Below are 26687 nucleotides of genomic sequence, written 5' to 3' on the forward strand. Positions count from 1 at the left end.
GGTCATGCTTCATTAGGCCTGGAAGGTGATCTTTAGTTGGTGGGATTGCTTGATTTTTTGGGTAAATATTTTTAAATTAAACTAACTTTATCTACCATATAATATCCTATCTGGCTGGAATTTTTATCCACACTTTGCATTCACATCATTTTTTGAAAAGGGCAGGACTAGGGTTAACTTCATCCCATGAAAAATAGCTGTAGGCTTATTCACAGTGTTCAGAGTAAATCCATGTTTGCTAGAGCTCAGAGCTTTCCACTTGTTGCCCATTACATTGCATACGTAAACAGTAAGGGAAGAGATTAAGCTGGGCTCTTTGTGCACGTTTCTTTCGTTTAATCATCCTTGGGAGTAAAAATAGAGTGCTTGACAGGATTGTCCGAGTTGATTAATGCTGAATCACAGGCTACTTTCTTTGTCTGCACTATCCTGTCTCCCTAGTTTTTTCCTTTCAGGTTTCCTGTCTGAGAATGTTGTAGAATTGCTATAGGCGTGGATAATTTATACTTCACATGAGTCTTGGTCAGCAAAGATACCAGGATTAGGTCAATTAGGCAGGACTTGTTTTAAGCACCACGTGTGCCCTTTTAGTCTGTTTTCAGGACTGAATCCTTATGTCCCAACTGCGAAAGAAAAGACTAAAAACAAAAGAAAGAAAGGATACCTGGACTTGTTAAAAAAGTGTTGAGGTTAGTCAGAGTAGAAGATAAGGGTATATAGAGTAAACAAATGCAACTGACCTAAATAAAAGCTGTTTGGCTATACAAAGGTTTTTAAGTCTATAGATTTAGATCACTAGGAGTGTGCTGCACTGGTTTTTAGAAGTAAAGGAATACCGGATTCTGGTTTCACTTGCAGCAAGTTTGGGATGTACAGTCAAGGGGTTTAAACCACTGATGGTCTAGACAAATGATGGAAGGCATCTTTAAAAATACTGGCTGATGGTGTCTTCTAGAGATTGTAGATGGCATTATAAGTTGTAATTGGATGTTTTAATGTGGTCTGTATTGTTTGTTTATCCCTTTGAGTGTAGATTTGAAATAGATTCTTTTGTATCATGGCAGCAACTTATTGCAATTTGTATTGATAGCCTAACTCACTCACTTAGGATTTTCCTAGCTGTGAGGGCATATGCCCCTGATTCTGATATTTTATTCAACTTGTGTAAGCAAGTCTTAAATTGGCGGGAAATGCTACAGAAGGAATGTAGCTGTAAATAACTTGGGTAAGGAAAATATCACAATCACATTTAAATAATACCTTACAGAAGAATCTCACTTTTCTTGTTTTGCTTGTTTGGTGTGCAGCAGAAAGAGGGAAAGAAGGAGCGAGCAGTGGTGGACAGAGTGTTTATTGCAAGAATATGTCGAATCCTGAAAATAATGGTCCCTCGAACTTTTTGTAAAGAGGTAAGCATTGCCTGCAGTAACAAATACAATTTTTGGAGTCACATTTTATTTCATAATTAATCAGAATTTAAACAAAAGCATATACATTACTTGAATAAGACTAAATGCTACTAACTGCTTTAAAATAGCAACATATTAATATAAAAATCTACCTGTCCAGTTGTTAGATCACTACTAAGTTGCATTCTGTTTTCCATTACAAGATAAGCCATTTACTGTGAGCTAGTAACTGCTATCTGCATATCTTTTAAAAGGGCATCTGAGCTTTGCTTGGTTCCATGCAAGGTAGTACACTTCTCTGTGCAAATGCTTCCTATCTTTAAATAGCATGCTGTTCATCCAGATTTTGGCTTTTTTAACTTATATCTAGGCCAGCCTTTATTAGAAAGTGAATTTGTCCAAAAATCTGTCAGCATCATTTCAGGAAAGCTATGCAGACTGGATTTTAGCAGGGCGAAATCGTTTGCTTTGGCATCTTTCTCATGCTTTCTAGAATGCTTTTTTCAAAGGAGTATTAGTTGAGCTCAGAACTTAAGTGATGAACTGTAATATATTAGAACTTCAACGTACATCAGGCACAAAAGCAGTGAATTCCAATGTACACAATGTAGAGCGAGCATGGCAGCCAGCTAGCCTGGATGAAGAGGGATCTTTGACAGCTTGTCCACAAACAGGAAGTATGCATAAGGTAGAAGCATGGATGGCAATGCCTCTGATGCTTCTGGGAGTGCTGACAGAGCTGGCCTCCATCACCATCAAAAGGTCATGGCCTCCAGAAGAGGTTACTGATAATCCACCCCAAAAAACAAACATCACTTCCATCTTCAAAAACAAGTGTACTGGAAGCTACAGACTGGTCAGCTTCAAAGTGTGCTTGGTCGTGCTGTGATCAAATCCTCCTGGAAGCTAACTCTGGCCGCCTGAAGGACAAAAAGGTGATTGCAAAGAGCCAGCCTGGATTTATGGATCATGCCTTACTAACCTGATTGCTTTCAGTGATGAGATGTGTGGCCATGTGCGTAAGGGAAGAACAGAGAATGTTGAATACTTTGATTTCAGCAAGGCTTTGAGACTAAGGTCTCCCCTTACTGCCCTGATAGCCAAGCTAAATTGGCTGGGCAAGTGGAGAATGAGGTGGATGGAAAACTGGTTGAACTGTGGGCTTCAAGGGTATTGATCAATGGCACAAGGTCTGAGTGGTAACTGGTTACCTGTGGCCCTGTTTGAGTGGGGAGTTCAAGGAGAGTGACATTCGGGGGTCCCTTGCAACCTGTATGATCCTATGCTTATGGGAGAAAGGTGTCTCAGAATAGCAGTAACTTCTTTATCCCTGCAGTACTTATAGGATGTGACCAATGTGTGTATCAACCAAATACAGCTTTTTAAAAGACAAACCTTCTCCATAAAAATGTAATCAGTATTTTATCAAATATAGTGTATAGCAATGCGTTTCCTGCAAAGTAAGCAAATATTACATTAGCTGGGAGCAGCAAGGTAATACTTTTCTGCTAGAAATGGTTAGACTACTTAGTAGGGAAAAGTAGTGAATTTTATCCCGTGTTTAAGTGTTACACTTCTATTTTTTCTGTACTAGACAGGTTATTTGCTGCTTATTGCTGTGATGCTGGTAGTCCGCACCTATTGTGATATTTGGATGATTCAAAATGGAACAGTCATTGAAAGGTATCTATAAACTTGTTGGTTTTCTTTTTCTAAAGAAAAATAAATACATTTAGTCAACTGTTTTTTCTGCTGTGGATGAAATCTTGTTGTTTTTTTTTTTAACCAAAATTTTCTTATGAAATGATTTTTAGTTCTTTTGGTCACATTTTGTACACTGAAGACTCTAAATCTTCATCTGAATGGCCAAGAAGGCACTTCAGGATAGTGGCACAGTGGTTCTATGTCATAGACTCAGACATGTTACTTGGATATTAGGACTGCTACTTCTTCCTACTGAGCTGTTTGCACTTTAGATTGATAAACACAATGTTTTCAGTCTTATTGTTTTAGAAAGTATTTTCTAGACCTCTGATTATTCTTGTTTCTCTTGTTGCTGACTGAAGCAAGTCAGAATCTGTCTTGAAGTGTGAATTCAAAATGACATTTCAGGAGAGACTTTCAGTGCTTTGTAGAATTGAAGGACTGCTTTGTTTCTCTGGTGAGAATCTATGAAAGCGAAGAAGGAAAGGAACTGGTATTCTGTGCCCGTGAATTTCTGAGCCTTTAATGCAGGCAGTTACTGCAGGAGGGTATAGTTGCTTAGTCTGTCACTTACCATTTGCAGGTCTGTCATATTTAATCCTACAGCTGATAATACAGATTTCCACGATGATTTTTTTGTTTTCTCTGTGTGGTCCACTGAGAATTTATCCACTTAAGACATGCTGTAGTTTATACTTTGTTGTTTCTGCTGTGTCTAACTCTTAGTTGATGGTTGTTTTCAGTGCTATCATTGGGCGCAGCAGAAAAGATTTCAAGAAATACTTATTCAACTTCATTGCTGCAATGCCTGCTGTAAGTGCTTTTCTTGTGCCAGCCTTTAAGCAGAACATACTTCAAATGCAAATTAAGAATTTGAGGAGAAGATCTCAAATAAATAGCCTAATACCCATAGAAATTAGCTATTTTATGTGCAGGTCTGTATTAAGATGCATTTAAGTTTTTGGCTTCAGTGGGGGGGACTTCATCAGCATGTTTCCTTATTGATTGCAACTATATTTCTGACAGATATATTTGGGGTTTAGGTTATTTTTGTTGATAGTAACTTTGATAGCTTAACATGCCACCTATAGGCCTGCATAATATCTTATGGATTAGATGATGTTTCAGCATTGTAGGTTTGGGATTCTTTTGACACCATTGAAGATGAAGTTTTCTTTCTAGTCTTTATTTTTTATATTTCTTACAGCTTTTTCCAAGATTTATTATGTTTTTTTCTCACCCTTTAACTTCTCTTCAGCTTGTCAACATCTCTGACCTGCATTAGACGTACTTGTTACTATCTAATAGATATTGTACCTGCTTTACAATAGATTTAAAATCAAATTGATAAAGTAGTGGTTGTCAAATGGTGGCTCTTTTCTAGAACTTACCAGAAGAGCTCAGGATATACTTTAGTTTTCAAAAATGTAGACAGGAACCTCATCAGTGGTCTTGCACAAGCTACAGGGTTGGTCTTCAGAGTGTTAATAGTATTACCGACTTCAAGGGGAAAATTCACCTGTTCTAAAGAGTTTACACTATTTGTGCTGCAAACTGGTCTAAATATAATAAATCTTGTTAGGTAAATATTGAAATACTGTCTCTTATTTTTAGATCTCTTTAGTGAATAACTTCCTGAAGTATGGTCTAAATGAATTGAAACTTTGCTTCCGAGTAAGACTTACCAGATACCTCTATGAGGAATATCTTAAGTAAGTAACACCTTGTTAATGTCTAAAGGTTTTAAAAACTAAATTGATTAAAATCAAACCAGGTAATTTTAAGTACATAGTAAGAAGGTAGCAAGGTGCATGATAGAACAGGTATACTGTTCAGGAAAGGTTTTTGGTTGCAATTAACTTGCAGTTAAGGATGAGTGGCTTATCTGGGTTGTAGGTGGTACAGATAGAAAGACAGCAAAGTTGTCTCAATTGGGGTAGTGGTGGTGGGGAACCACTGCTGCTTCCACTGCTGGGTCAGCTTCTAGAGTATTTAAGTTGCTTTCATATAGTGGTAATAATCCTGCAGATTGAATTGGATGCATGGAACTGAGTAGCTGCTTATGTCCTCCTGCACTGAATTGTGGTGGTCAGGTGTGCTGATGCAGAGTTTGTGAGGGTTTTCTAACTCTAAGTACAGCAGCAGTGCGTAGAGCAGCCTGAGCTTCACCTGAGACATTCTGGAGCCTAAACAGTTCTACAGGATTTAATGTGGATCTGGGCAGGCAGAAACACAAGTTACGTTGACTCCATGCAGCCATTTAATGTTTGTTTGCACTACTTTCCATCTTGGTTGCGTGAAGCAGGGAGTTCCAGTTATTTCAGATCCCAGGAAATGAATTTTTTTCTGCCTTGTTTTATCTCAGAGCTTATACGTACTACAAAATGGGAAATCTGGACAACAGAATAGCTAATCCAGATCAACTCCTTACACAAGATGTGGAAAAGTTCTGTAACAGTGTAGTAGACCTGTATTCAAACCTGAGCAAGGTAAGTTTATCCAGCTAGAACTTTGAGGGATAGCTGTGGGTGTTTAGGATGTGATGTCAGAGCTCAAAACAATTACTTGCATTTATATGTGTATTGCTTGGAGTATGGTGCTAAAAAACCTGCTGATGATATTACATCATTTCACCGTGTCTGTGGTTTCCATGACCTCTGCCAAAGCATGGCTGTGGGTTGCTCCAGTTTGTGTTAAATTTTGTCTTAAAGAACTTGGCACATTCTTTTGCAGTTGAACAATGATGAGTAAACTTTCTCAGCTCGTTAGGCTTCAGAAGAAGATAATGGCTAGCTTTTAGTTATGTAGGAATAATCTTCCAGATAGGGAGGTATGGTTGAATAAACTTTTCACTCTCTAGTGTAAATTTTAGAGGGTTTAGGTAATGAAGTAAAATACTGTTAAAATTTTTAAACTAGGTTTGGTTTTTCTGATGTGATGTTGTTCATTCAAGCAGAAGTATAAAGCAAAATTCAAGTTGATACATTCAGAAATTCTGCATGCGAAACCTATAGTTCAGCTGCTCTAGCTTTGAGAGAGAGTGTATAGAACAGGATGCTTGCAAATTGGGATGTTGCTTGTACTAGGTACATAGGCAACTATATGACATTATCCTTCTGCTCAGTATTCCTCACAATTACTTCAGTTAAGTAACCATAGGGTCTAGTCCAACTTTGCTTCATGAGCAGGGTGTTATTACAGACCTCAAATAGTGAAGTACTCTTTTACATACTTTATCTAAAGATATGATGCATTTATGTTCAATTCTTGAGTGAATTCTTTCAGGAGAATGTCATGGAGCCAAGATTCCTTTTGTTTTAATAGCTTTAGTTTGTATAAGTTAAGCAGTATTGTGCTTTTAATGCAGAGCTATAACTGTTGTTGGGGTGGTTGGTGGTTTTTATGTTGGTGTTCTAATGCCTTTTTTTCCTGTGCTTCTCTTACAGCCCTTCTTGGATATAGTTTTGTATATCTTCAAGCTAACAAGTGCAATAGGAGCTCAGGTAAATTGAGTGGGGTTTTTAGCATTATAAGAAAATGTTCTTTTCTTCAGTTATAGCCCTTGTATCTGTTTAAAGTCTGAGGAAAACTCTACACGTTAATTGTAGATTCAGCCATTATTTGAAGGGATATACTGAAACTATGCTTTTATGCTTCATGTTTTATATGCTTTAGTGCTCTCTTATCTTGAGGCAAGCAAAATAAAAACAGCATTTGCAGGAATTCAATCAACAATTTGAGAAAACAAGAAAATTCATTGTTTTCTTCTGGCAGTTACTTGGGAATCCTATTTAGTAGAGTACCCTTCTGGCTGCTTATGTCTTGCATGGCTTCCATTTAAGGGACAAAATAAGTTTTCTGTTTCTTTGCAGCCCCTATAAAGGAGTCATTCCTTGCATTCAGCTGTATGACCATTATATTACCTCCACCATAAACTGAATAATTTCATAATTCTTCAGCTTAGTAAAACTATGCATTATCAGAGATGTTCAGGGTTTGACAAGAAGTGCCTTTGGGACACATGATTTTGTTGGAATAGGCTGCAGTAAGGCTTAGCTGAACCTAGGTAGTTTTTCTAGTCTCTGTCTTAGCGTTGCTCTCTGTAGTATTTAGTTATTACAGGCAGTTTATGCCAAATTCAGTTTATGCCTTTGGTTTTTACTGTGCCATACTTCAGTACTATTTAAGCATGCTGTTTGAGAGCCCTGGTCTATTGAATCTTAGGATCCAGAAGAATAAGAGTTCCCCCCAATGATTGCTTAAGAGAAGCAGGAAATGTGTTGGGAGATGTATGGATCAAAGAAGGGAATGGGATTGAAATATTGACTGCTATGACAGTGTAGCAAATACAGAGAAAATGAAGTCAGTAGAAATGAAGGAGAGGAAACGAGAAACGACAAGGAAATTCTTAATGAAATAAGCTAGGACAGTAGGACACAGGTGGCATAGAACTTGAGTAGAAGGCTGGGATGGGAAGGGCATCTAGGGACAGAGCATTGGTAAAATTAATAAAACAGTATCTACAACATGAAAGAAAGGAACATGGCGGGAATTGCAAGGGTAACTGAAGTGGTAACAGACACATAGAAGGTGAGAATCCAGGGATTAGTGCTTTCTGGGCATTTTGTGTATAGATGTTACAATTTGGGACCATCTAGATGGTGAGCTTTTCCTCTGGTTTGATGTTCACAGGGTCCAGCTAGCATGATGGCTTACTTGATTATTTCGGGGTTCTTCCTTACCCGTTTAAGACGACCAATTGGCAAGATGACTATTATAGAACAGAAGTATGAAGGGGAGTACAGATATGTCAACTCACGGCTTATTACAAACAGGTATAGATTTACTTGGATGGCAAGATGCAAGTGACAAATTAATACTGTGGTATAGATGCAGAAGCTGTATGTTAACATGTATTTGGGAAGTCTGATGCTATCAGTTCTGAGCAAAGTGTTTGCATCTTTATGCAGATTATTTTTAACTAATTTGAATGTGCATTCTATTTCTAATTTATAAGACAAACTGTAGCTGGGGTATGAAAAGCTTACCTTCTACTGTTGTGAAAATGTAAAGACTCTTACTTTGTAAAGTAACTGAAAGAGCTATATTCCTGTGTTTTATGGCTGACTCCTTCAAAGACTGATGTCAAAAACTTGTTCTTTTTTTTAGTGAAGAAATTGCTTTTTATAATGGAAACTTGAGAGAAAAACAGACTATTCACAAAACCTTCCGTAAACTGGTAAGACTTCTTTTATCTTTTAAAACATCTTAAGCAAAACTTCAATTAATTTTAGGATGGTGATTCTTGACATATTTTAGTATAGATTGAATTATATGGCTTGATGTTTATGCTGCTACAGTCGTTAGATTTAAAAATGAGTAGGCTGTAAGCAGAACACAGGTTTCTGATAAAATGGTCTTTCTCTTGCCACTTACCTCCTTTCACCCTTTTCACTACAAAAACTATTCTTTCACTGCTCAGTTTCAAGTGTAGGTTGTGTTGATCCTGGAGTGCAGGTCTTTGCCAGCAGGGACATTGTGCAGTGCTCGTCACTGTTACAGGTGCATTGAAGTATCTGTGACTTAAGGAAAAATAACTGTTGGGAGTCAAATGTCTGTAAAATAATAAAAGATAATAAAAAAGGTACTGATCTAACTTGACCTTGTTTCTTCTGTAACTTACCAGGTGGAACACTTGCATAATTTCATCCTGTTCAGGTTCTCGATGGGTTTCATTGATACCATCATTGCCAAATGTAAGTGTTTATCCAGTGCTAATGGATTGCTAGAAATAACAAAGTGCTCAACTTTTAAAATGAGAATTCTTTTTTTCTTACTGCTTTAATTAATGTGTAGCTTAATATTTACTCTTAAACTTCAGACCTTGCCACTGTGGTTGGTTACCTGGTTGTTAGTCGCCCATTTCTGAACCTGGCTGATCCTCGTCACCAGAACAGTACTCATGCAGAACTTTTGGAGGTAAATAGAACAGAATTAAAACCATTTCCTGAATTTAAATTCTGTTAGTCTACATAAAGAAACTTTCTTCTACTCTAGGATTACTACCAAAGTGGAAGAATGTTACTGAGAATGTCTCAAGCCTTGGGCAGAATAGTTCTAGCAGGCCGTGAAATGACAAGATTGGCTGGGTAAGCTTCATAAGTAGTTGTGTAAAATTATCTTTCTTAAAGTTATGTTGTTGCTGGTTTTCATCTCATTTCAAGAAACCAACTGTAGAATTAAAATGATTTTGTGTGGTTTGTCCACTGCAGCACCCTAGAAATCTAGAGATTAAAAATACTTTATGCTGAAAACATATCTGAAGGTGTGATAATTATGTCCACTAGTAATTTCATATCTGAACAGTAGCAGCATACGGTTTGAATGTTTAATTGAAACAACATCTAAGAAGAAAAGTTACCAAATATTTGCCTATTACAGGAAAAGTTCTTGAAAGTATTGTGAATATTGGACAACCTCAGTGCAACTCTAAAATGTTAATGTTCTGTTTCTGTGCTGGGTTGAATAACTTTGTCATTTTGATAGTTTAACCAAGTACTCATTAGAGCTTCTCTTGATTTCTGAAACTTCTAAAAATTAATTATAGTTAATTTTATGGTTTTTTTGTGGTTTGTTTTTAGTTTCACAGCTCGAATTACAGAATTAATGCAGGTTCTGAAGGACTTAAATGGTGGCAAATATCAGCGTACGATGGTATCACAGGAGAAAGGTAGATATGACATAATATGCAATATGTGCATCTCTGTGTAGTGTTCCAGTCTCTAACACTTTTTTCTTATTTTAAGACACAGATAAAAAGCAAGTTTTGCCTTTGATACCTGGATCTGGAGAAATTATCAACACTGATAACCTTATCAAGTATGTTTACAAAGTTTCCACAACTTCAGTATTTTTAACATACCCTGGAAAGACATAAGTCTTTGCTTCTGTTAATAGAGGTTTTAATACACATTATTACAATGTGCAACTCCTGCTTTACTATAGTTTATTTACAAATAATTCTGCCTCACTCCCTTTCAGCATTTCTATTGTGTAAGTCAATCCTTATCCTCTCATGTTAGCAGAAGACATAATATGCTGTCCTGACTTAGCCTTTTTAGTAATATTTCCAGCTGTCCTTTGGAATATGACTTCTCAGACCTTTTTGTTAACACTTTATCAGATTTCTTCTTAGAAATAAGTTGGTTACAGATTCTATTCCATGACACAAATTAGTGCTAAAATGCAGGGGCAAGTCTGTGTTCAGCTTGTATATCTGCATGCTTGGACCCTTCACTGATGTACCTAAGTAACAATCAGTTTCTCAGGTTTTTGCAGTTTGAGGGTCATAGTATTGACATAGTAATACTACCTGAAGACATGGAGTAAAGCCAATTAAGAGATGAAATAGCCTCCATCTGGACAATGTGGAAAGCAGATAGTGGAGTAGAGGGGAGTGAGAGGAGAAAGGAGATGCTAGAGTTAATTTTATTGTTTTATTGAGGGGAAAAAAACCCCAAAAGCAAGGGAGAGGAGAGCAGAGAATCATTCATTGTGTATCCTAGAACTAATGGACAACACTTAGCTACTAGATTTAAAATGAAGAGCATCTTTAAATGTAGGTTTATATCCACAAGGTCTTTTGGAGACCAAAGGCTTTTAAGGATTCAGAAAACAAATATATGAAGACAAAAAAGTATCAACAAACTATAGATACTTGTTAAACAATAAGGTACCATTTGTGGCTCAAGAACTTCCTTAGCTGTTAACTGTTTTTTATTTTAAATGTTGTAACACAGGTTTGATCATGTTCCATTGGTGACACCTAATGGAGATGTTTTGATTCAAGACCTTAACTTTGAGGTAAGTTTCTTAATATCATAGAAAACGATATTCATCTAAAACTTTAAAGTGGAGATAGTTTCAGAGGTAATCTGATTTATAAAGCAATGTACAATGAAAGAGAGGTGCTTATATGGTATGCTTAAATCTGAACAAAATTAATCCTCATGTTAGTTCAAAATGAGAAAATAAAAAGGCAATAAGCTATTTGCCCAAAAATGTTTTTATTGTTACAGATGTGTTTTTTCCCAGCTGCAGTTGGTGCTAGACTAGTTGGGAAAGACAAAAAATGATTAGTGGAAATCACTCCTTGTAGTGTCAGAAAGTGCTATGTACAAGCCTACAAGGATACCAGCTTGTCTTAGTGTTTGCAGAAGCTTTCACCAGTACTTCCTCACTACACTTTTAATGTGTTGGCTTTGCATTTTTAGGTTCGATCTGGTGCAAATGTATTGATTTGTGGGCCAAATGGGTGTGGGAAGAGCTCACTTTTCCGTGTTCTTGGTGAGGTAAGGGAACTTGTAAAAATGAACAGCAGAGACTCCAAAACACTGTTGTAATTGGACTTTTTTTAGTCAAGTTTAAACCTTTTTCTTGTTGCAGTTGTGGCCTTTGTTTGGTGGGCGTTTAACAAAGCCAATAAGAGGAAAGTTGTTCTATGTTCCCCAGGTGAGGCAAAGTATTTTAATAGACAGTAGTTTTTCTCTTTCTTCCTACTTTAGCTATGTTTAGAAATATTTGACCTACCTTTTTGTTTGTATCTCAGAGACCATATATGACTCTTGGAACACTCAGAGATCAAGTTATATATCCAGATACTTTAGAAGATCAGAAAAAGAAAGGTATTTCTGACCAGGTAATGATAATTAATTCATTAACTCTTTCTCTTGCTTAAGATGTGTAATGCTTCAGATTTAAAAATACTGAAACTGCTTTTAAAACCACTGCATTTGGTTTAATATTTATCAAGGTTGATGGTACACCATTATAATAGTATAACCCTTTATAACCTTCTTCAGCCATTACTTTAAGTTCACTTAAGCTCTACTTGTCATTTCTGTTTCATTAAAAGGTGCTGAAGGAATATTTGGATAATGTCCAGCTGGGTCACATCTTGGAACGTGAAGGAGGCTGGGATACTGTTCAGGATTGGATGGATGTACTCAGCGGGGGAGAGAAGCAGAGGATGGCAGTATGTGTCTGTGATTCTATGTCTCAACAATGTAGAATACTTAACAAATACAGGACCTGGTCAGAAATGTAACCTGAATTGTAAGCAATTTCTGTTTACTAAATATTAGTATTTTACTTAAAAGGAACCCTCAAAATATGAAATACCTGAATACTGAGGGGAAAAAAACCCCCAAACTAAAATAGTGGTGTTTGTATAAAAAATTTAATAGGAAATATTGACCTTTTGTCACCCCTTACACTTTGGTTATATAAACAGAAGTTCACCAGTGGATGCCAACCTAAAACAAATTCCATTGCCACAGTAAATTTTTGGACACTAAGTCTTAGTTTAACTTGTAACATGCCTTGGTTGTAGTGCTATATCCACAGTAGCTTTTTGGTTTGCATTGCAGATGGCAAGGTTATTTTACCATAAGCCCCAGTTTGCAATTCTGGATGAATGTACCAGTGCTGTTAGTGTTGATGTAGAAGGCTACATTTACAGCCACTGCCGAAAGGTAAGCTCTTTGTTGCTAGAATTCTGTCTCTCTATGTTAAGAGGAAACCTAAAATGATACAAGGCACCCAAAATCTTAGCAGGGCATGCAAGGACCCTTTATGCACGCTAGACTTCAATAATTGTTTTGTAGCCTTAGGATGATTTAGATGTACACATGGCCTCTGTATATCAGAGAACTCTTACTAACTGCTAAGTAACCTTACTTTTCCAGATAAACTCTTAAGAATGTCAAGTGAAGACCAAATAATCTGAAATTTTATACTTTTTTTGTTGTTTAAGAGCCTTCTTTTGGCCAGGACAACAAAATGAGAGGGTGGAAATTAGCATTTCCAGCTATTTTGAGATACGAAAAGCCAAGCACTCTAGGAAAACATGATGATATTGAATATACTTCTTCCTTTCTCTCTTAAACTCACCATTTCAGATTCTATGTAGTGCAATGTGAAATATCAATAGAATCCAATTTCACACCCTCAGCCTAGGAAAGAATGGACTTGAAATAACATTAATTGTTCAGCAGCAATATTCTCAGAATGCTAATGGAGCAAACCTGTGCATCCACTGAAATATGTGCTTGAAACTTGAAGTGGGAACTTAAGGAGGCTTCTGTGGTAGTAAATTCACACTGGTGAGGACTCTGCAGAAGAATGGACATAATTTCTTCATTTTACCATATTAATATCAATACCCTGACAACTTTCTAAGTCTGTTTTGCATATACTTGTTATTCTGTTAATTTGAATGTTCACTTGTGGTTTAGAGTTCCTGTTGCCAAATGGCTAATACATGTTCCTGGCAAATGGGATTCCTGGTTAAGCTGTCCTTGCAGAAAGAAAAGATGCTACCCTGCTTTATCATCAGAGCCATTTTGTCTTTTAATTGGTGCTGCTGTTAGGGATGCATAATCAACTGAGTTGCAAGGAGACTGAGGAAGATTATTCACCTTTAAATTGTTACTTTAGAATGTATTAATAGCTTTTGTGGTTTGAGGTGGTTTTGCTGTTAAAGTAGACTTCTTTTAATCAACAGGTTTGTTGGTTTACCTACCTCCTACTTTGCTTCCTTTGCCCCATTTATGTTTTGCCAAATCATTAGGAGCAAAAGAATGGTGAAATCAATTTAGAAAAGAGAAATCCCTCCTGCTTTTAAATTTATTTATTCAACTGCAAAATTATAAAGGCTGCATATGTAAACTGTTAATAATAGGGTCTGGAGGTTTGTGTTTATGAATGTAAGCTCTTCAGCTGATGCTGACAAATAAATAACACCTAACCCATGAGACAAATTAACTGCTTTATTGTGTGTATTTTCTTCATGTAGGTCGGCATCACTCTCTTCACTGTCTCCCACAGAAAGTCACTCTGGAAACATCATGATGTATGTACCTTTGCTTTTGCTAAGGGTGTCTGTGGGTGTAGGTGTTTTGTTGTTTGACTTTCAAGGTGTTCTCATTTTAGGTCCTTATAGATGATGCTCTGTTTTATTAAAAATGTTTTAGTTTCATCATCCAGTGGCATATTTGAAATATTCTTACTCTTCTAGTTATGAAAACTAAACAAAAGTCCTTAAATGCCTCAAAACTATGGAAGGCTCATTAGGTACTTAAGTCTTCCTCCTTAGCCTCAAAAACCCCTTCATCCAGAATCCAGTAAACAGCATGAAATTTTTGCTTTCAAGATACTTAATATATCTATGCTTAAAAGTTAATCTGTAATACATGGGCTTCTTTCCTTCCAAGCTGAGATTTTACTGTTGCTATTACTTCTTATGCAGAAAGACTGTATGTGTGTATGGAAAATACTGAATTAATACGCAGGGATGAGCGTGTAACTTAAATATATTATCACAAAGCACAACATAGCAGTGTTAAGTCTAGCTGTGACCATTAGCAGACTGATGATAACCCTTTGGCTAGTTTGGGTCAGGTGTCCTGGCTCTGCTTTCTCCCGGCTTCCCATGTCCCTCCTCACTGGCAGAGCATGAGACTGAGAAGTCCTTGATCAGGGTAAGCATCACTTAGCAACAACTAAAACATCAGTGTGTTACCAGCGTTGTTCTCAGACTAAAGTCCGAAACACAGCGCTGCACCAGCTGCTAAGAAGGAGAAAAATTACTGCTACTGCTGAACCCAGGACAGTTACTAAGGGAAAGAAACAGCAGAGAGTTCAACTTCTTTCCAGAGGCAGTTGAATTTAGTGAAATGTGAGGAGGAAGAAGCTAAAGACTTGGTAATTTTCAACTGATTGATAACATATGTTCTTCTGTTTCAGTTTTACTTGCACATGGATGGCAGAGGAAACTACGAGTTCAAGAAAATAACTGAAGACACAGTTGCATTTGGATCTTAAAGTCGTGAACTGAGCTGCTACAGAGACTGATTACAGGAAGTGTGTAGTATGGCAGACATTGTACAATACAACTACTCAGCTTGTTTTTTAAACAAATTAACTAGGATAACCCAAAACAAGCTGATAAGCATTTACTCTTATGTAGGATATTGCTAATTGTGTATATGTTGGTTTAATTATTGATATGTACTAAGAATGTCCTTATTCTTGTGGTTTAAAAACCTGCCTAAATTAAATTGGGCTTAAATCAGTGTAACCTGATTCATCCTGGGATGCAAACCATTTGAAATCAGCTGATTTGACTTTTGTAGACCTTCTTTCCCTTGAGTGAAAAGCCCTGTTAAAATTAGGGTTGCTACCTCTCTTGTTCCTGCAAAGCAGTCTTGGATTTTTGCTCTGTTCTATGCATATTTCTGAGTTATCTCACAAAGTGCAGGACATTCTCCCATCTTCAGATCTGTGCCCAGTTCAATGAAAGAGCCTTTTCCTTGACCAAGCCTTGTGATGTAGCCAATATGCCCTTGCTGATAAAAGATGGACTGAACCTAAAAGACAAAACTAATTCCTTCTAGTAAAAAATGAAACTCATTCTTTGCTGGGTTTTGGATTCTCTTTAACATCTTTTTGTCCATGCAATTCTCTCTGCTGCTCAGCAATCCCATTCTCTCTTAATTTAGCAAGAGATTCATCCATCCCCTACCCCAGCAGCACTTTTTGTGTCAGAGAAATACTTGGGTAATGAAGAGTTGAGAGGAAGTTGAGGGAGGAAAGAAATGAGCAGGAAGAAAAGGAAAGAAAAGTCACGCTTCTAGTATAAAACAATCTCGTGCATATTTTCAGCTCTGAAGAAATGAATGGCTCCCACAAGAAGAAACAGAGAAGAGAATAAGAGAATGTGGGTCCAGTCATTCTTCTCTTGAAATCAGAAGGGGTTAGCATGGACTCAAGAATGTTAATCTGTGAAATAGCAGACTCTTGTCTGTCCTTTGTGTGTTCAGTCCTGTAATACAGCAGGTGCTTTTTCCAAATTCCTCTTTGCCCTCTTCAAAAAAAAACAAAGAAGATATCTCCTCATGGTTTTAGCTGCCTTTCAGACCTGAGATTGAAACTAAGTGATAATGGGACTTGCTTGGTCTTTTAGGCTGTAAAGCCTACAATGACGCTTTCATCCTTCATATTTATCCTCTTATTCATCATGAGGTTTCTTGATTTCTGATACAAATTATTCACCAGTGATTCTCCCTGTTGTCTAAGGACCTCTAGTCCCTGCTGGTTTTCTTGTTCCAGCTGCCAAATCCCCTTGTAGAAACCCAACTCTTTAAATAGTTTACTGCAACTGTTTTCTCTACACAAATTATTTTGTGGTTGCCATGTGACTTTGACAAACATAAATGCAGCAAGGTGATGGTTTTTTTTTGTGATCGGGGAAGAGGAAGGTATAACTCAAACTGAATCACTGTTCAGGCTTTAAAACACAAATTACCAATACGTGTTGTTCAGTGAAGGTCTAGTAGTTTTTTAGTGTTCCATATCAGATACAATGTAGGAATGCACTACATGAAGGCATGCATAAAATATGCAATAAATCTGTTCTCTGTGCATCTTTTATCAAGGGTTTAGATTAAAAACAAACCCGGTTTTTTATAGAATGGGTACATACTTGAATGCACTTCTGTCTGTCAGTTTTTACCAGATTTGATCAGTCATCATCTTTTGTGTTGAAATCACTACCTGTTAATACTTTTCCTTTTATCCTTGTCCGTGCCCATTCTGGTTAGTGCTATTATTCTTTCATAGTACTCAAATGCAAACAGCTACACTGGTACAAGAATCTAGTGACCACAGTAGATTCATAGTATAATGCATCAATGAAAATCAAAAAAAGCCTCTCTGAGGTGTGACGTATTCAAGAGAGTAAGGTACCTGAGTAAATTTCCATGCTTGATCCACAAGAAGGCAAACAGATATCTCATTTTACTAATTTTCTTTCTGTTCCTTCAGATTCTCACATCAGCCATAACGTAGCAGGTAGCAGCGTGCTGTATGTGAGGTGATAGTCTTTTGTTAATGGTAACCATGACAATAGGGATGCCAGATAGTTTGTTGTGTGGGGTTTTGGGGGTTTGGTTTTGTTTCTTTTTGTGAAAGTTCTCAGCACAAATGCAACTTCTCTCGGAAGGGATCTTTTAGTAACCTTTTAAATATACAAGTTAAAAATCTCTAAAATGAGAAGTTGCTGTTAACTTTGTGGCTAGGGCAGGCTTTGCAGTGGAGTAGTGAACTTGGTATTCTTTAATGTATTTTGACACTGGCAAGCAAACCCCCACACAGCTCACTTCCATAGCACCCCAACAGCCAATCCCAAGGTACTTTACATTTCAATTGGTTAATAACAGAATCGTGTGTAATCTCAGATTAATTTCAAATACTAAAATCAAATTAAAAATCCAACTCCATGAGCAAGGAGGAATAGGTTTGCCTTTAGATGCCGTGAAGTTCACTGGAACTGAGGATGCTCATATCTCCTTAGGGCCAGGACTAAGTGTTTCTGAATATACTGGAAGGAAAGAAAAACATTCTTCCGCGCTTGATTGTAAGAGAGGCTTATAAAGAAAGTATAAACAAGAATGATGTTTTAGAACGATATTCTTAAAAGGCCTTAAAGTATTTTGAGATAGACTTGATCTAATGAAAGATTGTAACAAATCTAATGGCAATGCTCCATGTCTCAGTTCTGTTGCAGAATTGCACTGTGATACTGTATTTTAGCTGTTACGTCTTTTTAATAGCACAAGATGGAAGTTTGTACATTGGAATTCTGAACTAGCAAGACAAAGTACTGATGGATATTTCCAGTCTCAGATGGTTGGTGTTTTGAAGATGGTACTGGTAGTAGTCAGATGGCTGCATTTCAACAGTGGTGGGAAACATTCCTGTATGTATATACTGTAAAGTGTTTTGGAGGAGAAATCGGCGCTATATAAATGTAAGACATTAAGTGCCTCAAATAATAATAAATCTAAAGATAAAATATATCTAGGCTTTTTTATGTTTCTTGATGATGTGATTAGGAATTTTTAGCAATACAGTGAATGCATGCTCAACAAACCTCAAGTTGTTTAATGAGTGGATCATAGATGCACTAATCTGCTTTAAGTCTACACTGGTTCTGACCTCTCTCACCATTATCCACTGGCCACTTCTTTTCCCTTCAAGTTTATTGTTTTTAGAAGTGTGGGCCTGAATAAGGTTAAAATATATCAGTACTTAATGTGGTGATTCTTTTGAGTGTTCTTTAATCTTAGTAACTTGAGGAAAATAGGATAATTGCTCTCCACCTTTATTGTATTGGTGATTTTTAATGGTTTTCCTTTGTTGTGGTGGACATACAAGCTGTCAGGATACTTAAAACTTGGTAGTGTAACAGTGAAACTGAGATATACCTGAATGCACTGATAAGCTGTTTACTCTCGGCTCTCTGCTACCCAGGCCATTCCAAATGCTTGGTTTGTGTGCCTCGACACTTTGATTCTTCCTTATGTAGAGTGAAAACATCAGTTCCTGGAACAGTAGAACTGAAGCCATGGAGCAACGAATTCCAGCTGTTTCTCAAGGATCAATCCACCATCTTTTGAGGATGTTCAGGAGCCTTAGTCTGGTGTTTGAATTCTGGGAACAGTTGGCATCCTAGCCAGTGTCAGGGTCCAACTGGAGAAAAACCCAGTATCGGACCTGTTGCGTTCGTGATTCCCAGAGTGAAATTAAGACACAAATGAGGTCAGGTACCATAATCAATCAGTTGGTTTATTGCAAAAAGACAAGTATTATTAAAAAGGGATATTATTATTAAAAAAAGAAAAAGATACTGATAGGACAGATCAGAAAAAAGATAGAAATTAAGAAAGAATTAGGGTGCAGAGAGATAGTCACCACTGTGACAGCGGTGTCCCGGGGGTCTGTAGTCGTTGTCCTCGGTGGTGGGAGTCCTCCAGGGTCTGTAGTCAGCATCGGAGGAGAGTGTCCCAAAGGGTCTGTAGTAGTCGTTGGAGGTGGGTGTCCCGGTGGTGATTACCTTTTCCCCCTTTTATTATGAGTTGGGGGAGTACCTCTGTTCTTAATGTCAGGCAGTGCATGTTCCTGGTGGAGCAGTTTTGCTGGTCTTGCAGCCAGCTCTTCAACTGCGCATCTGCAGCAATTCCTGAGGTAATGGGCAGCAAATCCTCACACCAATCCTTGAGATAAAGGATGGAAGATTCTTATCTCAGCTCCTCCCACCCATCTCTCAGGCAATGGGCAGTGGAATCCCATCTCAGCTTCCCGTACCAATCTTTGAGACAGTGGAGTCTGATTTCAGTTCAGTCTCTCACAGCCAGTCTGCATGCTGCAGGGATGTTTCTTGCCCAAATGTGGCACCAATAGTGGAGTAGAGACACGTGGCTGGACATCCCAAATTCAAGATTATTTTAGCATCATTTCAAAGTGATTTGTACTGTAAGAAAATTACGGGTATGCTGCCACTTCATTAGCTCTGTGCTGTGTGCTAGAGAAGATGAGGAGAATGACCAGGGAAGAGAGTGCAGAATGGAGTGTTACCATGACAATCCTACCTAGTATTGACATTTTCATTCAATCCTACCTAGTACTGACAAATTATTTATGTTTCTGCAGAATAGGAAATTCAGTCATCATGTTGTTTAAATCTATAAAGAAGAAATATCCTGTGGCTTAGGAGTGGAGAGAAAGAACTAATTTAGTGATTCTTCCACTGGATGCAGCTTTCGGCACACTCGACAGATACCAGTGCATCACCTAATCCTTGGTGTTCTGAAGTGAGCTAGAAATGTGAAAAACCCATTAAGATTGGCCTGTCATCAAGGTAGGAGTTAAAAATCCATTATTAACATGTATATATAGTTGTCATAGATACTGTGGGATGTCCACAGAAACACCCATGCTAACGAGCACCTGCAACCCAACTGTGAGAAATAGTAGGGTTACCTTGAAAAAGAAAAGGTTACCTTGCTTACATAGAAAAAAATAAAGGGCAACTTTCACCTGTCAAGAAGAAAATCAATAATGTGGAAGCTCAAATTTCTGCTTATAGAACTGCTGTTCCAAACACTTATTTCAATGTACATGTATTTGCTGCTTTATTAGGTGTAGAGAGCAGTTGGTTTGTGCCAGTCCTGCTCATGAGCATGGAAAGAGGTTTCTTAGTTTTACGAACCAGTGATGGGCAGCTCTTTTGGGAGGAGGTTGCTTGGTTGGTTTTCCCTTCCCATGTTGGGGCTCCAGGCTTTTGCTTGTGCTCTGGATACAGACAGACCTGTATTGATGATGCCTTAAACTCCACCTGCAAGTTTAGGTTGGCTGTGCACGTTACAGGTTCCTACAATCTGTTTGTCAAACCCATCCCGTCGTGTGCGTTCAAACATCAAATGAAACTGGTTTCATCTTGAAACAAAATGCAAAAAGAAAGGGGAAACCCTGCTTTTCCTGGCAAAAGGAGCTCTGGTGCTGCAGTGCCCAGCCCCATTCCCTGCTCTGCTTGTCCACAAACCAGCATCCTTCTGACCCACCCTTCCCTCATTCCGGGAAACAAATGGCATCCACACATGGTGCTGCACCAAAATAGAGCAGAACTGGAAAAACCAGGTCAGTGCTGTCTGGACAAAACTCAGACTGCTCAGATTGGTTTACTTGGGTAGAAATAGGGAACTCCACCTCCATGACTGAGCCAGTTTTCTGCGTTAAAATAGCTTTAGAGTTTGGCACAAATCAAAGCTGATTTTTTAAGCTTGATAATGGAAAGTTTGGGGGATGCTGCTCTGGGAAAGGGCATTCCTCAGAGGCAACTGAAGAGATGTATGTAACCAAATGCACCATTTCCTTAGGCTGAGCTGTTGGGTGCAAGCAGGTGCTAAATCCTATTTGCCTGGTTTTAATTGGTGTGACTTGGGACAAGGTGAATAGTGTGAATAAGCCTTTATGTAGTTACTTCATTGTGGTGTTCTACTGCAGGAATGTGTTGGCATAAAAGCAACAGCTCTAAAACCAGCTGTGCCAGAAGGTGCCAATGTGACAGACTCAGCAAATACTGAAAGATAATGGAGTATGTCCCGAGGGGCTGATGAGCAGAGGGATTTGGGAAAACAGTGGTTAAAAAGACAGGCATGTGTGTGAGAGGCTGCTTAAAACTCAGCTGCAATCCCACATATTGCAACAGGGCTTCTGGAAAGCCAGGAGCCGCTAGCACATTGTTTTGGAGCTTAGGAGGGGGAATTAAAGGCCAAGGTCAGATCTGCACATGGACATTCTTCTCTTGTTTTAACCCACAAATGCCAACTGGATGATTAAAACGTTTAAAGTAGGGGTTTTAATTAGAAATGTTGTATTTATAATAGCCCTGAGGAGAGAGCGTTGGAAAGGCTGCTCGAGGTCACTGCTCCAGTGGTGACAGGAATCTCCTGGTGCTCAGGGTGTCGCCTCTGAAGCACTGGGTGCACCACGCTGCTGGGACAGAAGGTGGGTCTGAGGGGCAGCAGTAACTCTGTGCACACCGTGTGTAGTGTTGTCCCTGAGGCTGTTCCACAGGGCAGTGACCCACCTGAGAGGCTCAGTACGGATGAGCAGCCCCTCAGCTGGGACCTGTTCCGGCTCCTGTGCCTGTCACTGTCCCTGCGAGGCCACTCTCTCAAAAGAACTCAAAGCCCAAAATAGCCCCGTTACAGCTGCATTCCAGCTGTTCCCACCCGTGCCTTTCTTTTCCTTGCCGCTGGCCTGATAGCACGTTATCACAGCTCCAAACATAGCTTGTACTGCAGCATGACTTGGAGGACTTTGACAGCTCCATTGGACACGTGCAGTGGTAACACATTGCCAGTGCTCCTAGAAAACGTCAGTCCCTTCTCTGGGGTGCTCAGTCCATTCCTCTAAGAGCAGCAAGAGGAATCTGTTTTCTGTTTGAACCACACCAAGGGAGAAAGTTCTGGTGAGAAGCTTAACTCAATGTGAAACTCTCCCACTTCTGAGCTGCTCCTGAGTGTTCTGAGGCTAAAGGAGAACGTTGTCAGGAGCAGGGAGTGTGGTTTTGTGCAGGCTCTGACACCGCTGTGCAAACGCTGGGTGAATAAGCGCCTGTTGCTGCCTGTTGGGTTGTCAGCTGGAGCCTTGTTTCCAGCAGTGCTTGGGAAGTGGGCAGGGAGAACCTGGCAGAGGGAGGCACAGGCTCAGTGGAGGACAGGAGTGTTCAGGGGCAGAGCTGCTTCTGCCCTTGCTGCCAGCCCTCACTGAGCGCTCAAACTGTTGCTTTTCACTGCTAGGAAAGAGAAGATTTAACAAATTCCACGTGCCCTTTTCCTTCAAATTTGGGTGAAACCTGGATTCAAACAGGGTGTACGTGTACTAGTCTGGATTGTAACGTACTGATTATGCCTTTTTTGCCACTTGGGGTCCCCCTTTTTAGGCACATGGAACATAAGCCCAGACCCACAGCTGCAGAATCAGTACTGCAGAGGTGGCTCTCAGGGTGTCAGTCCTTCACTGATACAGCTGAACCGGAGCCCCGGGGCAGAGCCCCCAGCGGGTGCTTGGGGATGGGGGGCACGGGGCGATGCTCCCCATGGCAGCGAGGAGCCGGCTCGGCCCAGGCTGCTCCCGCGGCCCCGGCCCCAGTCCCTGAAGCTCCCTGTGGGCAAAGCCTCTCTGGGAAGCACCATCGGGTGCCCCAGGTTCCCCCAGTGCGAACGTCCAGACCCTGCTGCGAAGCCTCGGGGGCCCCGACCGAAAGCTGGTGCTGATGTTGGGGCTCAGAAACAGCCCAAGTCCTGCCTTTTGCTGCTCAGCACCAGAAACCAAGTCCTGCCCTTTGGGGGCTCAAAACCACACTCCCAGGGCCAGTTTTGGGGGCTTGACACCAGGCTCATTGGCCGGCTCTAACACGAAAAACCCCACTAAGTACTGCAGTTTGAGGGCTCATATGGCCAGATTTAGGGCTCAGAGACTAAGTCCTGTGATTTGGGGGCCAGGTTCAGGGCTCAGGAGCAGACAGTGCTGTGTTTTTGGGGTGTGAACCCGGGGTCACTCAGCCAGTTTTAGGGCTCACACAAAAAAGCTCACTAAGTGCTGCGTTTGGAGGGCTCAAAACCAGGCTCATTTGGCCAGATTTAGGGCTCAGAGAGACTAAGTCCTGTGTTTTGGGGGCTCGGTGCAGGGCTCATGAGCAGAGACTAAGTGCTGCATTGGGGGGCTCAGCACTGGGCTCGGGTGGCCAGTGTTTCATCTGAGAAACAGAGACCGAGTCCTGCGTTTTGGGGCACACAATGAGACTAAATGCTGTGGTTTGGGGGGCTGAAAAGTGGGCTCATGGGGCTGCTGTTAGAGCTGAGAAATGGAGACCAAGTGCTGAGTGTTGGAGCCCATGCAGAGGCTGATGTGGCTCATGGTAGGGCTCAGGCACCGAGACCAAGTGCTGCATTTGGGTGCTGGGCACCAGGGTCCCTCGGCCCGCTTTGGGGCTCCCCAGGAGAGCCCAGTGCTGCGTTTGGGGGGCTTGAACCAGAGCCCAAGCGCCGCGTTTGGCGCCGGGAGCAGGGTCCTGCGGCCGCGCTCGGAGCAGAGGCTCGGGGCCGCGGCCAGGGGGCAGAGCCCCAGCCCCGCCCGGGGCCGCGGGAGGCCGAGACGGGCGGTACCGGCCGGAGCCGCCGCGGCCCCGGGAGCCCCCACCCGCTCCCGGGCTCTGCGCGGCGGACTGCGGCCCCGCTCCCCGCTGCGGGCCCGGCCCCGGGGGCAGCTCCGCGGCGCCGGGACGGAGGCGGCGAGGCCGGACCTGGGCCCAGCTCCGCCGCGGCGCCCGCGCCAAGCCCGGGAAGCGGCCCCGGCCCCATCTCACCCCGCGGGCTCCGCGCACCCTGGACCCGGCCGAGCCCCCTGCCCGCACCCCGACGGGCCGGAGCCGCCGCCGCCGGCGGAAGAGGCTGCGCGGGGCGGGGCGAGGGCGGGGCCTCGGCAGGGGCGGGGCCTCGGCACCTCCCTGCGGCTCGTTCCCGCCGCGGCCGGCCCGGGCTGCCCCGGGGCGGCCCAGGTGAGCGCGGTGGGGCTCGGCCCGGGCGGAACCGGGAGCGGGAGCCGGGGCAGGGCCGGGCCCGGTGGGTGTCGGGGCCCGGGGGGTCCGGAGCAGCGGCGGGGCTCGGAGTGCCGCGGGATAAAGCCCCGAGGGCTGGAGCCGGCGCCCCCCGTCCTCGCCCGCGCCGCTCGCGGCAGGGCCCGTCCCGCGGGTCCCCCCGGTCGGTTCCCAAGCACCGCCCCGCCCCGCCGGGGCTCCGCGGCCGTCCCGCAGCACAGGGGCTCGGGGCCAGCCGGGGCCGGGTCGCGGCTCAGGAGCGGTTTGGGGCTCAGGAGGGGTTTGGGGGGGGACGGTGGGACCTGGGGGGGGTGGTGCACGGCCCCCTCCGGAAGGGAGTCCCCAGTGCCGGGGCGCCGGCCCGCACCAGCCCGAATTCAGCACATGAGATGGTCTCTGGGGCGAAAGGTGCTTTTCACAGTGTGCTTGGGTCCAACTCTTGCTTTACTGCAGGTGCAGAACCAGCGCCCGGGGCTGCACAGGGAGCAGCTGTGGCAGGTCCTGTTCATCTGCACGTCCTGACAGTGACTGATTGATGGCTCGGCCACAGGCCCGGCTCCCTTCAACAGGCACGAGCTGTAACTGGCTGGGGCTGGAGATGGACACGGGCTGCAGCCGCAGCGGAACCGGAGCCATCCAGGGGCTGGGCCTGAGAAACAGGAGGGCAGAAATAGAGACCTGAGGCTGCAGCGAGCCCGAGCCAGGAATGAGCTGGAGCTGCAAAAGATGGAGCTGTTGGGGGGGCAGAAACCACTGCCCTGGAGCTGCAAATGGGCCGCAGCCACGACGGGCGGGAGCTGAACCCAGAGCCAAAACTGAGCTGGAGGTGTCCAGGAGCTGAGCCCAGAGCCAAAACTGAGCTGGAGGTGTCCAGGAGCTGAACCCAGAGCCAAAACTGACCTCGAGGTGTCCAGGAGCTGTGGCTGAACCAGCACACAAAACAACCAAATCCAAACCCCAAACTCAACATCCAAACCCAAAATCAAACCAACCAACCCAAAGTCAAACCCAAACCAAACCCAAACACAACCTCAAAACTCCCCCCACACACCCAGAAAGAGGGGGCCCAAGCCCCCAACCGGGAGCCGTGTCCAAGCTGCTTCTTGGGGCTTCACACCCCACACGCTGTGTCGGGCTCCTCTGCCCATCCCTGCGCAGGGGCAGACGTGGCACCGGCAGCTCTTGGCAGCGACTGGGAGCTCGAACTGGTCAGAGACCCCCCCGGTGTCTCGTTCGCTCCCTCGTCTGGGTCGGGGCTCCCGATGCCGGGGTCGTGCCCGGGTGCGCGGGAATGTCCAGCCTGCGCAGCCCGGCCCGTGCTGGCGTGTGCGGGGCTGGGAATGGAGCGTGTCTCGTTGCGGGATGCAGCAAATCCCGCAGCGCTCGCGGCGCGAGGGGACCTCGAACCACAAAAACGCCCCAAAACCGCATTAATGGCACCAGAAGGACCCTGCACACGGCTCCTCCCGCCGCGCACAGCCCGGCCCCGCCACAGCCCCTGACCCAGCGCTACCGGGGCCTCAGACGCGCCGGGTCCCGGCCCCTCCCGGCAGCCGCGGCTCGGCCGCGCCCCCTGGCGGCTGCTGCGGGGCCGGCCCCGGAGCCGGTTGGACCCGCGGGGGCGCTCGGCGGGACTCGGCAGGACTCGGCCGACCAATCAGCGGCTACCGGGGGGGGGGGGGGAGGGGGGTGAGGGGGGGCGGGAGCGGTGCGGTGCCGCCTCCTAGCGGAGGGGAGGAATGGCAGCACAGGGGTGTCGCCCCCTAGCGGAGGGAGGGCAGCAGAGTGATGTCGCCCCCTAGCGGAGGGGAGGAATGGCAGTAGCGGTGTCGCCTCTAGCAGAGGGAGAGTAGGACAGCGGCGCCCCCTAGCGGAGGGAGGGCATCGCAGCTGTGGCGCCCCCCCCAGCGGGGGGGCACAGCAGCGCCCCCTAGTGGCCGAGGGGGCAGCACAGTTGTGGCGCCCCCTAGCGGAGGAAGGGTAGCACAGTGATGTCGCCCCCTAGTGGAGGGCAGAGCAGAGTGATGGCGCCCCCTAGTGGCCGAAGGGCAGCACAGTTGTGGCGCCCCCTAGCGGAGGAAGGGTAGCACAGAGGCGCCCCCTAGCGGGGGGGGCAGCACAGTTGTGGCGCCCCCTAGCGGAGGGAGCGTAGCACAGTGATGTCGCCCCCTAGTGGAGGGCAGAGCAGAGTGATGGCGCCCCCTAGTGGCAGAAGGTCAGCACAGTTGTCGCGCCCCCTAGCGGGGGAGGGTAGCACAGTTGTGGCGCCCCCTAGCGGAGAAAGGGTAGCACAGTGATGTCGCCCCCTAGCGGAGGGCAGAGCAGAGTGATAGCGCCCCCTAGCGGAGGGCAGGCAGCACAGCGATGGCGCCCCCTAGCGGAGGGAGGGCAGCATAGTGATGGCGCCCCCTAGCGGAGGGAGGGCAGCACAGCGGTGCCTGCGGCTGTGGGGGGGCAATGGGGGGGGGTGGGAGCAAGGAGGTGCTGCAGGAACATCGCAGCATTCCAGGCACATGGAATAGGGGTTGTATGGAACAGGGGAGAGCAAGGTGCATGTTCCTCGGGGGAAC

The 26687-nt window shown here is 43.4% G+C and overlaps 1 protein-coding gene across 2 annotated transcripts in view; it reads left to right on the forward strand.

Moving 5' to 3' along the window:
- Nucleotides 1–18031, forward strand: part of ABCD3 (ATP binding cassette subfamily D member 3) — a 31420-nt gene extending 13389 nt beyond the window's left edge. The window contains exons 2-23 of one of the 2 annotated variants that reach the window (XM_030496323.1): nucleotides 1308–1409; nucleotides 2469–2578; nucleotides 3004–3092; nucleotides 3857–3926; nucleotides 4728–4825; nucleotides 5479–5602; nucleotides 6560–6616; nucleotides 7806–7948; nucleotides 8283–8352; nucleotides 8800–8869; nucleotides 8995–9092; nucleotides 9171–9262; nucleotides 9755–9843; nucleotides 9920–9992; nucleotides 10913–10976; nucleotides 11387–11464; nucleotides 11559–11624; nucleotides 11722–11811; nucleotides 12028–12147; nucleotides 12542–12646; nucleotides 13969–14025; nucleotides 14919–18031. In XM_030496323.1, coding sequence (XP_030352183.1) covers nucleotides 3031–3092; nucleotides 3857–3926; nucleotides 4728–4825; nucleotides 5479–5602; nucleotides 6560–6616; nucleotides 7806–7948; nucleotides 8283–8352; nucleotides 8800–8869; nucleotides 8995–9092; nucleotides 9171–9262; nucleotides 9755–9843; nucleotides 9920–9992; nucleotides 10913–10976; nucleotides 11387–11464; nucleotides 11559–11624; nucleotides 11722–11811; nucleotides 12028–12147; nucleotides 12542–12646; nucleotides 13969–14025; nucleotides 14919–14996 — 1704 coding nt within the window. In that variant the 5' untranslated portion in view covers nucleotides 1308–1409; nucleotides 2469–2578; nucleotides 3004–3030 and the 3' untranslated portion in view covers nucleotides 14997–18031. The remainder of the gene's footprint in view (nucleotides 1–1307; nucleotides 1410–2468; nucleotides 2579–3003; nucleotides 3093–3856; nucleotides 3927–4727; nucleotides 4826–5478; nucleotides 5603–6559; nucleotides 6617–7805; nucleotides 7949–8282; nucleotides 8353–8799; nucleotides 8870–8994; nucleotides 9093–9170; nucleotides 9263–9754; nucleotides 9844–9919; nucleotides 9993–10912; nucleotides 10977–11386; nucleotides 11465–11558; nucleotides 11625–11721; nucleotides 11812–12027; nucleotides 12148–12541; nucleotides 12647–13968; nucleotides 14026–14918) is intronic. The other variant, XM_030496322.1, reaches the window with a different exon arrangement.
- Nucleotides 18032–26687: the final 8656 nt, after the last annotated feature.

This window comes from Strigops habroptila, chromosome 8 (assembly GCF_004027225.2).
Source record: "Strigops habroptila isolate Jane chromosome 8, bStrHab1.2.pri, whole genome shotgun sequence".
Taxonomy (NCBI): domain Eukaryota; kingdom Metazoa; phylum Chordata; class Aves; order Psittaciformes; family Psittacidae; genus Strigops; species Strigops habroptila.